The sequence below is a fragment of the Petaurus breviceps genome, unplaced genomic scaffold (assembly GCF_028583685.1).
Source record: "Petaurus breviceps papuanus isolate PSGF00001 unplaced genomic scaffold, PetGlider_PUasm1.0 90919, whole genome shotgun sequence".
NCBI lineage: Eukaryota > Metazoa > Chordata > Mammalia > Diprotodontia > Petauridae > Petaurus > Petaurus breviceps.
The window spans coordinates 35,928,856-35,944,707 of NW_027187378.1; the positions used below are offsets into that span (position 1 = coordinate 35,928,856).

At 40.0% G+C, this 15,852-nt stretch overlaps 1 protein-coding gene across 1 annotated transcript in view; it reads right to left on the minus strand.

Moving 5' to 3' along the window:
- Positions 1-2,944: 2,944 nt before the first annotated feature.
- CHRNB3 (cholinergic receptor nicotinic beta 3 subunit) overlaps positions 2,945-15,852 on the minus strand; it is a 43,170-nt gene continuing 30,262 nt past the window's right edge. Inside the window, exons 4-6 of the mRNA XM_069075387.1 lie at positions 8,929-9,038; positions 6,940-7,822; positions 2,945-4,056 (exon numbers count right to left, since the gene is read on the minus strand). Of these exons, the coding sequence (XP_068931488.1) occupies positions 3,922-4,056; positions 6,940-7,822; positions 8,929-9,038 (1,128 nt within the window). The 3' untranslated portion in view covers positions 2,945-3,921. The remainder of the gene's footprint in view (positions 4,057-6,939; positions 7,823-8,928; positions 9,039-15,852) is intronic.

Here is a 15,852-nt window from a genome sequence, read left to right on the forward strand (position 1 = left end):
CCTTGGCAGTCCCTTCATGGTTTCTCATAGGGCAGCTGTCCCCTTGGCACCCTCTATTATACCACCACCTTCACTCAAGTCTTCCTGAGGGTTTGCAGATGACCTTAGGCTCTCAAAGGAGGATACCAATTTTGACAGGTCCTACCCAGCTGGAAGTCTTTCAAGACAGACTCAGAGAAATGTAGGTCTGTCTTGCCAAGGACCAGCCTACTTCAATTCAGAGGCTTCTCACTTCTGATGATGTTTTTTTAGTCTCAGCAACTCTCCAAGACTGTTTACTAATCATGTAGGGATTATAGTTTTGCCCAATACTGGAGATATTTTTTAAAAACTTCAAGAAAAACTAAAGTAATTGAAGAAAATTCTTCCTCAAGCAGAGTTTCCTATATACTATCTCCCTAGATTCCTTGGGTACCCAGGATAAAGTTTGTGTATGTGAGAGTTTTATGTATAACAGTTTTGAATCTCTATTAGTATTTGAAGGATTTTTGTTACCTTTCATATGACTTGTTTTCATAGATCTAAATCTTCATATTGAACTTATCTTTTTTTTGTGATTAAATCATCATCATCACCTTCATCTTCATCCTTTTGTCTGATTAGGGCTTTCAAGGGAGTACCATAGGTTACTTGGGTAACCAGGCCTCTTTGAGAGCATCAATACTAACTCAAATTAAACTGTGTTTACAGGCAAATTAAAAGAGAAACATTGTCCAGAACCACAAACTCACAGATCATATTAACATCTACTACACAACTAATAAGTGAAGTTAATTCTTTCTTAAGGATACTGGAATGTAGATGCATTTGAGTAAACAACACCTTTCCTTTGGATGCCGTGTGCATGTTCTAACAGGTGTCAGTCCCTGTCAAAGCATTTTAAAACGTCTGTGGGAATTCCTTTTGAGAGTTCTTCATGGTACAATGGAATTTAGAGGCCTGGGTTCAAATCTCACCTCTGTCATTTTCTACCTGTGTGTTGTGGAGGAAATGGAGAAAATTTGTGTGGTGTGAGCTTGGGAAAAACATCTCCCCAGTAAAAGTAACTAGAGGTTAAAGAAAGGTTGCTATAGGGTAGTGTAAATAGACAGACCCTCATTCTGTATTTTTTTTTCCAACAACAGAATAAGCTGGGATGAGAGAGATGATATCTTGAAAGGGATCTCCACCTCGTTGGAGAATTAGATATTCTGATGGGAATTAACAAAAGACCTCCAAATCCCACTGAGGTCAGATGGGATTAATTATAAAGAAACATCCCCACCAGAATATACCTGATCATAGGCAGCTCCCATGACAAGGTTAACAAGTTGCAAACTCAAGGTTAACATATTCTCTCCCCCAACCACAATCACCTAACATCTTGTCCCCATCATTCGACCTCCCAAATAAGGAAAGTGACTGAGTAGCCTCACCTGGCAGGCTTATTTTGTGGTCTGTAATATTGCCCGAAGGCTGTGTCAAACCCAACAGGACCAAGGTGGATCTTGGGACTTCAGGGTTGAGGAATTCTCCAACAGTGAGACCTTGGGTCTCAGTTTCCTCATCTGTAAAATGTGAGAATTGGGCTAGATGGCTTCTGTGGACCTTTCTAGGTCTTTATCTGTGACCTTTTAGCAAATTCAGGGTTTTTGGTACCTTCTCAGTGGTGGCAGATTTTCATTGTTGGCGTGTAGCTTTGATTTTGGAAAACAACCAAAACTCATTTTAAGGCCTAGTTTCATGAATGAGAGTGGGATCAGGCACTGGTGGGGGGCAGCATCATCCTAGAGACTACCATGTTGGGGCAAATACAAGATGGCTTTATAAAATCATAGGGTGAATTTCTTCTACTTCCCAAAAATGAGTTCCAAGAACACTTTGGGGAATGATGGTATTGTTGGAATAGATTTATCAAGGGATTTGCTTTGAAGAGCACCATTCATCTGGATGTACATGTTCTAATATGTTTGTATTTGGAGTGGGGAGACCTGGGGTCAATCAAGTTCTAGTTCCATCACTTAGAACTTTGTACACCTTCTAGAAAATCTCTTAACTTCCCTGAGTTGTATTCTCCTGATTGGAGGGCTAAAGGGTGGAACACTAAACTCCTCCCAAAGCTTTCCTTTAGAGAAGACAGAGATGGGACTTCCAGCCCACTCCCCTCTCCATCTGCAGCTCTATCTGGTTTCAACTCCACTGAACAGGGTGCCCCTCACCAGGACGCTTTGGTGTCCCAGTCCCTTTCCAGCTTCCCTTGGTATGTTGTCTTCCCCCACTAAATTGTAAGCTCCTTGAGGGCAGAGACTGACTTCTTTTTCTTATTCGTGTCTCCAGCAATTAGCACAGTGCCTGGAAAATAGTAGGCACTTAATAAAAGCTTATTGAATTGAATACCTCATTGGTAAACTATGTTGGTGTAAGGAAAGAGTTTTGCAAACTCTAAGTTGATCTATAGATATGAATGTATGTATACATATATATATATAATATATGTGTGTATATATGTATCTATGGAGAGAGAGAGAGAGAGAGAGAGAGAGAGAGAGAGAGAGAGAGAGAGAGAGAGAGAGAAATAGATGCTTTTTCATTTTACCTATATCATCAGTATGGGGATCTCAGGGTAAGGAACTTTTTTGTTATCAAGGCAAATCATCTATCGCCTTCTCTGCAATGTATATATAGCCTTAGAGAATTGGGTGGAGGAAGGAGAGGATAGGTGACTTATCTAGTTATATAACCAGTATGTTTCAGAGGCAGGATTTGAACCCATGTCTGCTTGACTCTCAGCCTGGCTTTCTATTCACTACTTCAAGCTGCCTCTGAGTCAGAGTAGTTTTAAAGTGGATTTAATTGTGGTATAGTCCCAATACATCTTTTTTTTTTTTTTTTGCTTTTTGGAGGGCAATTGGGGTTAAGTGACTTGCCCAAGGTCACACAGCTAGTTTTTATGTTAAGTGTCTGAGGCTGGATTTGAACTCAGGTACTCCTGACTCCAGGGCCAGTGCTCTATTCACTGTGCCACCTAGCCGCCCCTCCCCCCATACATCTTTTTTTGCCTGCAAAAGGTGAGCATCTCTTTCCCTACCAGGTGCAGGAGAAGTGAGAAATATAGCCCAAACCCCCAATTCTGTTACTGTTTCCTGCTCAAAACTGCTCTAGGAAAAGCCAATGGGTGGCCCTGCTCTTAGACCTTGAGGCTTCCCCATCCTCCCTGGTGCTTTTTAAGATGCCTACTCCTTGGGCACCTGTATTTCTAACCTGTCTCTGGATAAGATAAATAACTTAGAAGTGGAAGCAGAGAGAAGACGGGTAGTTTTTGTGCCTGGGGCAAGCAGAATCAAATCTACTCTGAAAATACCTTCAATTCAGTCAGTAGAGGGTGACAGACAAGAGAAGTCCACAAGACTGCTGCTGCTGGGGAAGCTGCCAATTGAGGAAGAGTGAGCAGACAAGGTAGGGCTGAACTGTGGAAGAGTTCACTTGAGTTGCAGCCACTGTGGGGAGTTGTTTGGTCATTTGGTAGTTTCTTATTTTAATTAATTATTCCTACTAGCTAAGCGTTCAGCTCAGTTGTTTCTATGCTACTGAAAAACTAAAAGCACTATTAGTACTCCTTCTAAATCTTGCCACCCTTGGCCAGAGCTCTGGCCACCCAGCCTTAGTTGTAGCTTTGACTGGGAGCTTGAGGAAACTTCCTCCCTTTTGTGCATCCCTCACTCCAATGGGGACCCAAGAGTACAAAATCATTTATTGGTAAACACGTATTCAGGAAGCTTCTCTCCTGGGCAGGAATGTACTCTGAGCCAGGACCACTTTTAGGATCAGAGCCATTTTCACAAGCATGCTCATTCTGCTTCTGAATATATGCTGATTAAACGCTGATTCTAAGGGATAGCTTCAACCTTATGGCATTATTGAAACCATCACAGAAAATTATTTTTAGTGATAACTGTTAAGCCACATCTGCAAAGCAGGAGTAAATATCAGGACGGAACCTGTTATCGATACTAGCAGAAATAGCCAAAGGAAGATACGGTCGAGGACTTGAGCCACAAACTTCCAGTCCTGGACGACCTGCAAAAGATAAAAATGATATTTTAATAGAGCAGAGACAGTGAGTAGCTCACCTGGCTTCATTGGAAGGCTGCATGATTGTAAGTTTCAGGTTTATAGTGCTTCTGTTTGCAATGAGCTGCAGAGTGACATGGTGGAGAGCATGTTGGACTTGGAGTTGGTCAATAAACATTTATTACGTGCCTACTGTTTGCCAGGCACTGTGCTGAGTGCTGGGGATATAAAGAGAGGCAAAGACAGTCCCTGGTTCCAAGGAGCTCAAGGTCTGATGGAAAAGATAACAAGCAAACAACTGCATACTGACAAGTTGTGTGCAAGATAAATCGGAGATAATTAATGGAGGGAGGTCATTAATATCACGCGGGATTGGGAAAGGCTGGGACTTGAAGGAAGGAAGAAGTTCCCTGAAGTAAGTCTCTAAAACCTTCAGTTACAGACGGATTGTGGGTGCGTTATTGATGCGTTTGTGCTGGTAGAGGAATTTCCCATCATGGTTTGTAAGTTTATGTCCTCATGGTCAGCATACCACATGGTGAGGCAGTATGGTGACTAGATCGAGCACAGGGCCTGGAGTCAGGAAGACCCAAGTTCAATTTGGCCTCAGACACTGACTAGCTGTGTAACCCTGGGCAAGTCACTTACTTCCTATCTGTCCTGGTTCCTCATCTGTAAAATGGGGACGTATTGGAAAAGGAAATGGCAAACTACTCCAGTATCTTTGCGTACCCCATGGGGTCACAGAGAGTTGGACACAACTGAATGACTGAGCTACAACATACTATATTGCACTGACTTAAGCCAATACCGTATAGTCAGAGTTTACGATATTATATTTGTCTTGGAAAGTACTCTGCATGAAACAGCTATGGTCCACAGAACTCAGTCAATTCAGGCTGGAACTTTTCTCCTGTCTTAGTGAAGAGCTCTTCCAAATATGTTAACAAAATAATGTTAATGGAATGAAAAAAAATCAAAACCTGGACTCTTTTTCAGTTTTTATTTTTAAATCCTGCTGATGAAATAACCCATCATCCTGTGAAAACTGAGAAACCACCAGGGCTTTGGATAACCAACTTAACATGTAAAATTAGATTACTCAAGAATGGAATAGCGGTTGATCAGAATGAACAGTACTTTGTACTTTGTACCTTGACCGTTTTACTTTTTCTCATAGTGTTTTTGTGAACTTTTAGCCTGAAACTTCTTGCCTTGATCCTATATATTTTTTCAGGGTTTACTTAATTAAGAAAAAAAACCATTTCAGGCAGAGAGAAAACTGGAGTGATAGTAATTAGCTGATACTACTATGTCCCTTTAAGGCTTGCAAAGTGCTTTACATGTATTACCTTATTGGAGTTTCAGAACAACAATCCCTGTGAAGTGTCTCTCAGTGGTTAGAGTGCTCAGCCTGGAGTCAGGAAGATGAGTCTTCCTGAATTCATATCTGGTCCAGGACACTTACTAGCTGAGTGACCCTGGGCAGGTCACTTAATCCTGTTTGCCCCAGTTTCCTCATCTGTAAAATGAGCTGGAGAAGGAAATCGCAAACTAGTCTAGGATCTATGCTAAGAAAACACCAGATGGGGTCATTAAGAGCTGGACAGGACTGAACTACAACAAATGACATAATGGCTCAAGGACTGCCTTTGGAACCAGGAAGATCTGTGTTCAAGTCCTGCTTCCCGCAATTAGCTATAGGACAACAGGCAAGTCACTTAATGTCTTTCGCTCCCAGCCAGCTCTCTAAGATTCTAAGTTACAGAGAGTTGCTTCGATGCATCTGTGGAAGGAGTTTCCATACTGAGAGTTGTATGCACTGGCAAAATCACAGGTACTGATCGAATAAAACCAGTATTAGTCATTTTATAAAAATTTCATTTTGATTAAATGAGGTAGAATCATATAAATAGTGAAGGTAGATACAATCAGATGACCTGTGTTCAAATTCCAGTTCCAATATTTTAGTACTTGTATGACATCATTGTCCAGTTGTCTTTCAGTCACATTTGACTCTCTGTGACCCCTTTTGGGGTTTTCTTGGCAAAGATTTTGGAATTGTTTGCCATTTCCTTCTCCAACTCATTTTACAGAAGAGGAAGCTGAGGAAAACAGGGTGAAGTGATTTGCCCAGGGTCACACAGTTAGTAAGTGCCTGAGGCCAGATTAGAACTCAGGATGAAAAGTCTTTCTGACTCCAGGCCTGGTGCTCTGTGCACTGCACCATCTAGCTACTACTGCTTGTGTGACATGGGGCATGACAAGTCATTGAATCTCTCTCCGTATCTCAGTGTCCTCATAGGATCTTAGCTCTTGAGCTGGAAAGGACCTTAGAGACCATTAAGTCCAAAATCTTCATTTTACAAATGAGGAAACTGAGGCCTAGATATGATAAGTGATTTGCCCAGAGCCGCAGTTAGAATGTGTTTGAGTCAGGATTCCGGTCAGAATCTCACAGCTCCTTGACTTCAAGACTGGAGCTCTGTCCACCTTACCATGCTGTTTCTGAACCGTGAGAGAGAGAGAAAGAGACAGAGACAGAGAGTCAGAGAGAGAGAGAGAGAGAGACAGAGATGGGCTAGATGAGCTTAGGTGGCACAGTGGATAGGCCCGGAATCAAGATCTGAATTTGAATCTGGCCTCAGATACTTCCTAGCTGTGTGACCCTGGGCAAGTCACTTCACTTTTATCTGCCTTGTTTTCTTCAACTACAAAAATAACACCTACCTCCTAGGGTTGTTGTGAGGCTCAAATGAGAAGATAATTATAAAGTGTCTGGCACGTAGTAAGCACTATATGAACGTGAACTATTATTATTGTTAGTTATTATTATCAGCATTCTAATCCTGGCTGGCTCTGACTTCTGTGTTTTCTGAGTTCACTCACCTCATTGATGAAATGCTCTTTTTTCACATGCCTGGAGATGTACCTAATGGACTCAGCAGCCTTTTCCAGAAAGGCGACCAGTACTTTTTCTCCATCTTTCATTTGTTTCTGCTTCTGCTTTGCTGGCATTTTTGCTTTAGCCTCTGGCTGGTTTTCTACCACATCTGGGAAGGGGTAGCGATCAATGGGGCCTTTCATGCAGAGAAGTTTTGGGAGCTTTTGGAGAAACAACCTTTTTACCCAAGGGGCCATGGGGTGGTAAGTAGAAGAAGAGCGGTGGTGAACATTGATAACAAAGACCGTGACAATGATGGACAGGGTGACAAAAATCATGATGAAGAGCAGATATTCTCCAATCAGAGGGATGACCTTAGAAGATGATGGGATGATTTCTTCAATCACTAGGAGAAAAACAGTCAGGGAAACTAGAACCGATGTGGAGAGTGAGAGTTTTTCTCCTTCATCAGAAGGCAAATAAAAGACAAGGACTGTCAGGAAAGACAATCCAAGACAGGGGATGATGAGGAAAAGGGTATAGAAGAGAGGCAGGCGCCTCAGAACGAAAGAATATGTAATGTACGGGTAAGAATACAAACCCTCCCTTCTGTTTCCTTTCATGCCTTTGGCATAGAGTATTTCCCATTCTCCATTATCGAAGAAGTCATTCCTGTCAACATTCTCATCAATTAAAACAAGGTCAACCATGGTGCCATCGTAAGTCCAGGAACCAAACTTCATTGAACAGTTCTGTCGGTCAAATGGGAAAAATGTCACATCCATAGTGCATGAACTTTTGTAACTGGATGGAGGAGTCCAAACAATGGTTCCATTGTGTCTTACTATGACCTTGGTCATCAGTGAGCCTTCAAAGCGTCCATCGGCGCTGAAAGAGAGACAGTTGGGTTTCATCTCTCTCTCTTAAAAAATAAAGGGTTTAGAGTAGGCTAAAGGTTAATAAAATCTCTTGGGTACCCTCCATCTCTAAATCCTCCCATTTCCCTCATAGAAGCCCTCTCTTCTTCTTAAGATAATGAAATTATTATTTTACTACTATATTAATAATTATTAAATTAGGCTTTAGACTTTTCTCCTTTATTTCCTCATTTCATCCTATAAAAAGTCAATCTCTGAAGGACAAGACTGATTGATGAGATTGTCCCAGTCCTGAAAGAACATGCACTTCAGTCTTGGTCAGGAGACAACTTCTGTTTAGAGTGTAAACAAAATCCAGTCTGACTGAATTATTACCCTTAGAAGAAGAGCCCTTGTCCTTGTAACCCTCCATTAGAATTTAGGGTGATCCAGCTCATAAGGAGAAAACCAAGTAAAGTGGTCTGGATGAAAATGGATTCCGCTACCCAGATTGTTGGAGTTTACTGAGTCTCATGATCAAGATATTCTCAGTGGGAGGAACTGAAGAATTCTAGCCCACAGCCTCATTAAATGTCCACCAATCAGGCTTGATTTTCAGTTGTCAAGGGAATTCCCTTTCAAGGATTATTTAAAGCTTTCAGGCTCTTCATATCTTATCTTTGGTTACAGAAAGAAACCACTGACCATCAATGTATTGATTGCCTGCTAGCCTAATTAATAAATTGATTATTAATTACCCAGAAACTCTATCTCAAAGTTTTTCATTCATCACAATGCAACTCAAGCACCATCTTCTACAGGAAGCCCTGATCCCTCCAAATGCTAGTGACCTCCCTCTCAAACTACCTTGTATTTAACTAATTTGTATATGTTTCTATTTATTCTGTATATACTTATTCAGGGCTTCCCAACAAGTCCTGTTTTAATACTTTTTAAATACAGTTTTAAGCTATTAAATCTTATGAAAACTATGAAAAATGGATACGGGCATACCCATATTTGTCTTTCTCTTGAAAAATAGGGTTGTGTTTTACATTTTAAGTTAGTAGAAAAACAAACTTTCCCCTTGAGTATTGGAGTTAATTCCTTAGCCCATTTCCCTCTAAGATAGCTTACTTTTCAAAAAGAACTATATCAGGAAGCCAAAGAGATTCAGATGGAACTTTAATGGAGCTGATTCCACCATATTCCTCAGGGTTCCAGCGTAATTTGTGGTCTATCCATTCCTGTAGAGAGTCAGTGAAAAAATAATTGGAATTTTGCCCTTATTGATTGTCCATTCCTCCCCTAAAGACCCCATTAGTGACTCCCATGGTATAGAGGAGGGCAATTTCATTTCAGATGAAAAGCATATCTGAACTTTAGGGAAACTGAGAAGCCCCTATCCTTATTCTGAACCTTCAATGCTTTTAGAATGGTCAAATTTAACTGTTAATGTATTTAATTGCCATATTTAACTAAATAGTATGGCAAAGGGAATAGGGTATCAGCATGATATTCAAATGTAGCCTCTGATACATACTATGATCATGGACGAGTTGTATATATCCCATCATAAAGTTAGCACTTACTATATATGCCAAGGACTGTGAGCCTTTCAGTGCCCTAGGCAACTTTTCTAAGACCATAAGTTACAAATGAATTCCTGAGAACGTAAACCCCTTGAGATTGGGGACTGTTTTTGCCTTTCCTGTTTTCTGTAGTGTTTAGCACAGTACCTGGTACATAGTAAGCTCATAATAAGTGCATGTTGATTTGCTGAATAACTGATCTGTATCAAGGGAAAGATTTTCCACATTAGGATTTCCAAATGCTGGTGAAAACATAGATCCAAATTTTTAAAAAATTAGTTGTACTTCAAGAGATTTTTATATGGCTAGCTTTCTGCAGCTGACTTTTTCACTGTTCAGTCATTTTCATTTGTGTCTAACTCATCATTTCCCCATTTGGAGTTTTCTTGGCAGAAATACTAGAGTGATTGTTCATTTCCATCTCTGGTTTATTTTTACAGAGGAGAAACTGAGGCAAACAAGGTTGAGTGACTTGCCCAGAGTCACACAGAAGTAAGTGTCTGAAGCCAGATTTGAACTCAGGAAGATGAGTCTCCTTGACTCTAGGCTTGGCACTCTATCTGTTGTACCACCTACCTACCAGTTTTTTTTTTTCATTAAAAATAATTATAGGGGGCAGCTAGATGGCACAGCGAATAGAGCACTGGCCCTAGAGTCAGGAGGACCTAAGTTCAAATTCAGCCTCAGACACTTAACACTTACTAGCCGTGTGACCTTGGGCAAGTCATTTAACCCCAATTGCCCTCATTCTCCCCTCCAAAAAAAAATATAATTAGAGGGAGAAAAAACCAAATTAATTCTAGGTAGTCCAATGATAAAAATTTATCTAAGACATCTAACATCAAATCTGAAAACTTTTTGATAGTCATCAGTCATGCATATTTTCCATGGCACCATAGCCTGTGATAGACAGATAAATATATGCCGAGATTTTCCTCCTATGCTATTGTCTGATTGTCTTCTTTATAAGCTTCCATTTAGATTTCAAAGTAATACTTGAGATGTGGTTATCTTCCATATGCTCACATACATTTCATTATAATAAGTTCATTAATTATGATCTCAGAGTTCAGTGAATTCAGAGACAGAAAAACATGACAAAAACCCCAATATAGTGGCTTACTACACTGGATTGCAAAAGATGAGTAGATGATCGATGGATATCCCAATTATAGTGCATGTGGATTTTAATAATGCTGTAGATACAAAAACTAATGGAATCTGACCTGAAAATTAAATTCCTCTGCATTTATGTCTATTGTCTGGACAGTGAGCAATTATATAGTCTCTTGCAGAATGATATTATACTGAGTTAAAGAGAGCTGCTCCATGTGATTCTTTCAGGATCATTGGGACATGTGCCTTTATAATTGAGTCAGGAGTAAACAAATGGATGCTACAAACTCATGCTAAATAGTGAAATATTCATGAAACCCGAAGACTAATTGAGTAGGGCAATAGAGCCAAGTCATCATCATGATTAATATATATTATGCTCTGAAATTTGCATGGCACTGTGTTCCATCTTGGAAAAAGAAAGTTAAGTAGATGCAATCCCTAAAGGAATTTGTAATTGCTGACATAAAATTTGCATGACTATGGGAAAAGGCCTCTCCCATGTACTGATGGTTCTTTAGTACCATCTAAGATGGCAGATCTTTCTACACTTCTTTGAAGTGACAGGACATGTGGGATACTTCTTTGTGATCTTTTACTGAAAGGGTTTTCTCCCCCTTTTCTGTTCGAGTGAAAATATTCTAGTACAAATATCTTACTGATGTGGATGTTTTCTCTAGTGATACAGATTGCAAGTTATCCATGCCTATCTGTCCTGTAAGTAACACTTTTCTACATCCTTCCATAAACTTCCTGCAAATAGGCCCCTCGATGTGCTGGGGCCTTCCTTGCATACACTTTACATCTCACTCTTCCATGTTAATGTAGCACAAAAACTGTCCATAAATTATTCTTCACTCTCTCCATGTGACCAGTCCATCCTTTCTTATGTCCATACAAATGAAAATTCTCTCCAAAAATCCAGTCTTTTTGATCTAGATCTGGGCTAGTTCCTACGGGGGCAAAAATCTCAAATATTTCTCCCATAGTAATTTAAAGTGGTCAGCTAGGTGTTATAGTAGATAGAGTGCTGGACCTGGAGTCAGAAAGACTTGTCTTCCTAAGTTCTAATCTGGTCTCAGACATTTACTAGCTGTTTGAGCCTGGGCAAGTCACTTAACCCTGTTTACCTTAGTTTTCTCATCTATAAGATGGGCTAGAGAAGGAAATAGCAAATCATTCTAGTATCTTTGCCAAGAAAACCCCAAATGGAGTCACAAACAGTTGGACATGACTGAAACATAACTGAAAAACAACAACAAAGCCTAAAGTGAAACATCTGTTTTATGTGGGTAGTTGTTAGGGTCCTTCAAAATTCCCACTCTGCTAGTTACTATGGACCCTTATGGTACTTAGTTGCTAAGTATCTAAATCTAATTCATAATCAGGAGCACTGACCCAACAATTTTTATCTAGGTAAAAATTTTTGTGTTTTTGTTTGTTCTTGTAGTTGAGTCCTCAGGGAGATAAAATATATTAGAGGAATAAAACTCAGGGGGAAATTTTTAGATATAACCTTTACTCACACCTCTTTAATAACTTGTCATATAGCCCAATGATTTTCAGTGTTTACTACAGCCAGAATAATATCTCCCTCTCTCTTGCCTCTGATTTAGTCAGTAAAATATCTATCCCAGAAGTAAACATGGAATATAATGTCAAGTTGTGTGTTATACGATTGGAAGTCAGATGGTTGGAATGTAGACTAGTTGGAATGATGAGAGTCTTCATTTAATTTCCATTTGAGTAGTTCCTTAAAGAAAGTGCAATTTCAGAAAACATTTGATAGAATGTACATTTATAGGATAGCTTGATTCAATTCAACAAATATTTTTTGAGTATCAACTAGATGTAAAACATGACCTAGCAATGATGTTCAGTCACACTGCTCAAAGAAGAATGAAACATCCTTGACCTCAAGGAGTTTATAATCTAATGAAATACACAAGACATATTCATAAGTAAGTGTGTAGGTTGAGGGAAAGAAGTTCCTTTTAGCCCCATTGATGAAATCACAGAACAGGTAAGAGAAAGATGGGTTATTAATGTGTTAAGCAAAATAGAAAGATATGTCTATGCCTTGTTACTCCTTTACAAAGTTCTCCCTGATGGCATCAGAAGAGCAGCTGGCCATTCATTATTTGGCCAAAGATCGGCCATATTCTTGATGATTTGCCACTTCTGAAAGATAGTTGAGGGACAGTCAAAGCAGGAAGAAGTATAACTCCTACACTTTTATCAGAAGGCAGTGGATAGGAAGAGGGGGTCTACTTCTCTTCTCCCTTGATCCTGGCATCAAGGAGCAAAGCTAAGCATCCAGTAGGAGACACCACGTCCCAGAGGGGTGGAAGGGGATGAGTCATTGAATCTGTGAAGTCGGCTCCAAGGGATGCAACCCTTAGTAGTAGACAAAAGAGCCAGCTATGGATTCAAGAGAGAATCAGCCCCGCCAGTCATGCTGAAGAGGGCAGTAGAAGCAGGTAGCAACAGAGCACCCTATACATCACCTGTGGCTGCATCCAGGGGGAAGTAGAGTGAAGATAGCCAAAGAAGGGAAGAGACATGAAGGTCCTGTAGCACCAGTCTTACGTTGCCTTGACCACATGTATTTCTTTCTTGTGCTTCACAGCCAGTGTTCGTTAAGTTTGTGCCCACTCTTCCCATTGACATTGTATGTTTTTGAGGGAAAGTGTGTCAAAAGTTTATAGAGGAACGCTGTGTAGCTACTGTCCTTTGTAAATGCCTTTGCTTCAAGCAAAGAGATCCAATAGACATAATTAGTCTATTGTCTGACTACTACAGGTAAGTGCACCAATAGAGACCCTGTAAAAACAACTGACCACAACCACTTACTTATTGCTCCTTTGGGAGCACATATGAATCAGAGGTCAGGATAAAAGAGAAGAGAAGAAGAAAATAGTGGGGGGGAGGGTAGTACATAACAGTGATTTCCAAGTATTTCCAAGAAGTGTTGTCATGTGGATGGGCACTTTTCTGCTTGGCCTTGGAAGGCAGAACTAATAGTAATGGGTAGAAGTTGCAGAATGGTAGATTTAGACTTAATATAAGGAAATATTCCAAGCCATTCGAATTATCCAAGAGTAGAAATGTTTGTCTTGGGAGGTAGTTGGCTCCATTTCATTAGAAGTTTTCAAGCACAGGCCTGCTGAGGATATGGAAGATGGGTTTCCTTATACAAGTACGAGTTAGACCAGGGGGCTCCCGAGTTTCCTTCCAACTGAAATTCAGTGATTTAGGGGAACTTGACACAAAAAATACTTTAGCCTATGATTTTTAGCAGGAAATAAGATCCCTGGGCCATGTTCCATAATAAATTTTCTTGCTTTCAGACTCTGTGTTCCACTATCTAAATGTCTTAAGTTGAACCCTGGGCAAATATAACTAAATAAGAGTGTGCTGATAAATGCCCAATACACATTTAAGTTTAATTTGCATTATTAACATTTTCTCCATCACGTTCTTAAATCTAGACAACCAACAAAACAATAAATCAAGCCCTGATTTGAAATGTTTGTTGATTTCCAAGGCATAAATACTCACAATGAAAATTTAACAATTGACTCTTGGGAGCCAAAAGCCTATGAGAAAGATTAAAGAAATCAACACAGAATGACCAACATTTAAAAATTAGCACAGTTCTAGGCACCTTATGGGACTTTTCTATTGGGGTCTACATGTGGTCAGTATGTAGTAGATAGCACTAACCCCAGAAGGAGCACAGAACTATGTTTATTTACAGTCAGCCACATGAGCATTTTGTTTGTCTTATTTTAAATTGTGTTAATGACTAGTTCCTGTACAATTGATCAGATCAGCCCTGCAGCTGATTTAATTCAGTAATTATGATGGCTGAAAACTCTAGACTGACTCCTTTTTGATTCAGAGTTTTCATTGTTATTTTTATTTATTGCGTAGACCCAACCACTAAGCCCCTTGATTTTGTTGATATGAATCTTGTGATGCTCAATTAAATATCATGGAACACATGTAGATTTCCATGGGTTCATATTTTGCTGAAAAAATCTTAGAGATTGGTCTGTGATTACTCCATTGGTCATGGAGTATCCATGTATCTGGATTTCAGAAAATTATCTTGGAGAAGCTGGTACTGCTGTTTATGAGGAGGGAATTTCACAGTCTGCCATCTTGAATTGAGAATCAGAAATTCTTAATCATTTGAGAGTGTGAGGTCATCTAATCCAACCTGTACATGAAAGGAATTCAGAAAGATTCCTTTTGTGAATTTGTTGACTACCCCCGTACCTACTTCAAAATGTCAAAACATTTATTTTGGAGGGGACTTAAATCAAAGAGAAGAGACAAGATAAAGGCAAGAGGGTCAGTGAAACTGCCAGGTCTCCACCCATTTAAACCCTAAAAGAAAATATGGTAAGATGGGTTTGGGCTAGCACGATATAGTTGATAGAGTGCTGGATTTGGAGTCAGGAAGACCTGGTTTCAAATCCTGCCTCAGATTGTGTGACCCTGGGCAAGTCACTTAAACTCTGTTTGCCTCAGTTCCTCTTCTGTAAAATGAGGGACTTGGCCTGGATGATCTCTAAGGTTCCCTTCCAGCTCCGAAGCTACAATGCCATGATGATAACCCACTTGGTAATGCTGTATAAAGGACTTGAGAGCTGCAACCCTGCTGTGCCCCTTCCAACTTGCCACAATGGCGGTGAAGAGGCTTCAAAACCACAACCCCCCAGGGCCCTGTTCTCTCAAAAGCCCCAGGATATTGTTGACTATATCCTTGTTCCCCTGACCCTTGATCTCCTGCGGCCTTGGAGCCTCAGGAGGGCTCCCCTCCCTTCCTTCTCTCCTTCCAGTCGCAGTTTCAAAATAACATCCCGTGTTTGTGCAGCCTGTTTCAGTCAAGACTCTCAAAGCCCTTTCCAAACATGAGCTCAAGAGCTGTTTAACACTGTCTATGACAGGAAACAGAATGGGGAAGAGGTGTACAGACAGTAGAACCAAATATTAAAGTTAATCCACAGGAAAAAAAAAGAATCCTTGATTCCAAATATGAACTATAGCATCTCTTTCTTCATTTGCCCTCCTTGCACATTTACATAAAATAACCTTTGCCTGGGTAGGTTATGATGATTTGAAACAATATGCCATTTAAACCCTACTAAATTGGATTTTTCTCACTGTAAATAAACCAGCCTTTAAAATAATTCAGCCTAAAAATAATTCAGCTCAAAAGTTAAATCAAATGCGGGTGAGTCAGAGTCACAAGACCAATATTTTAGAGATAAACGAGACTTTAGACATCAGCTGGTCCAACATTTTTATTTTTTCAAATGAGGAAACTGAGGACCAAAGATGG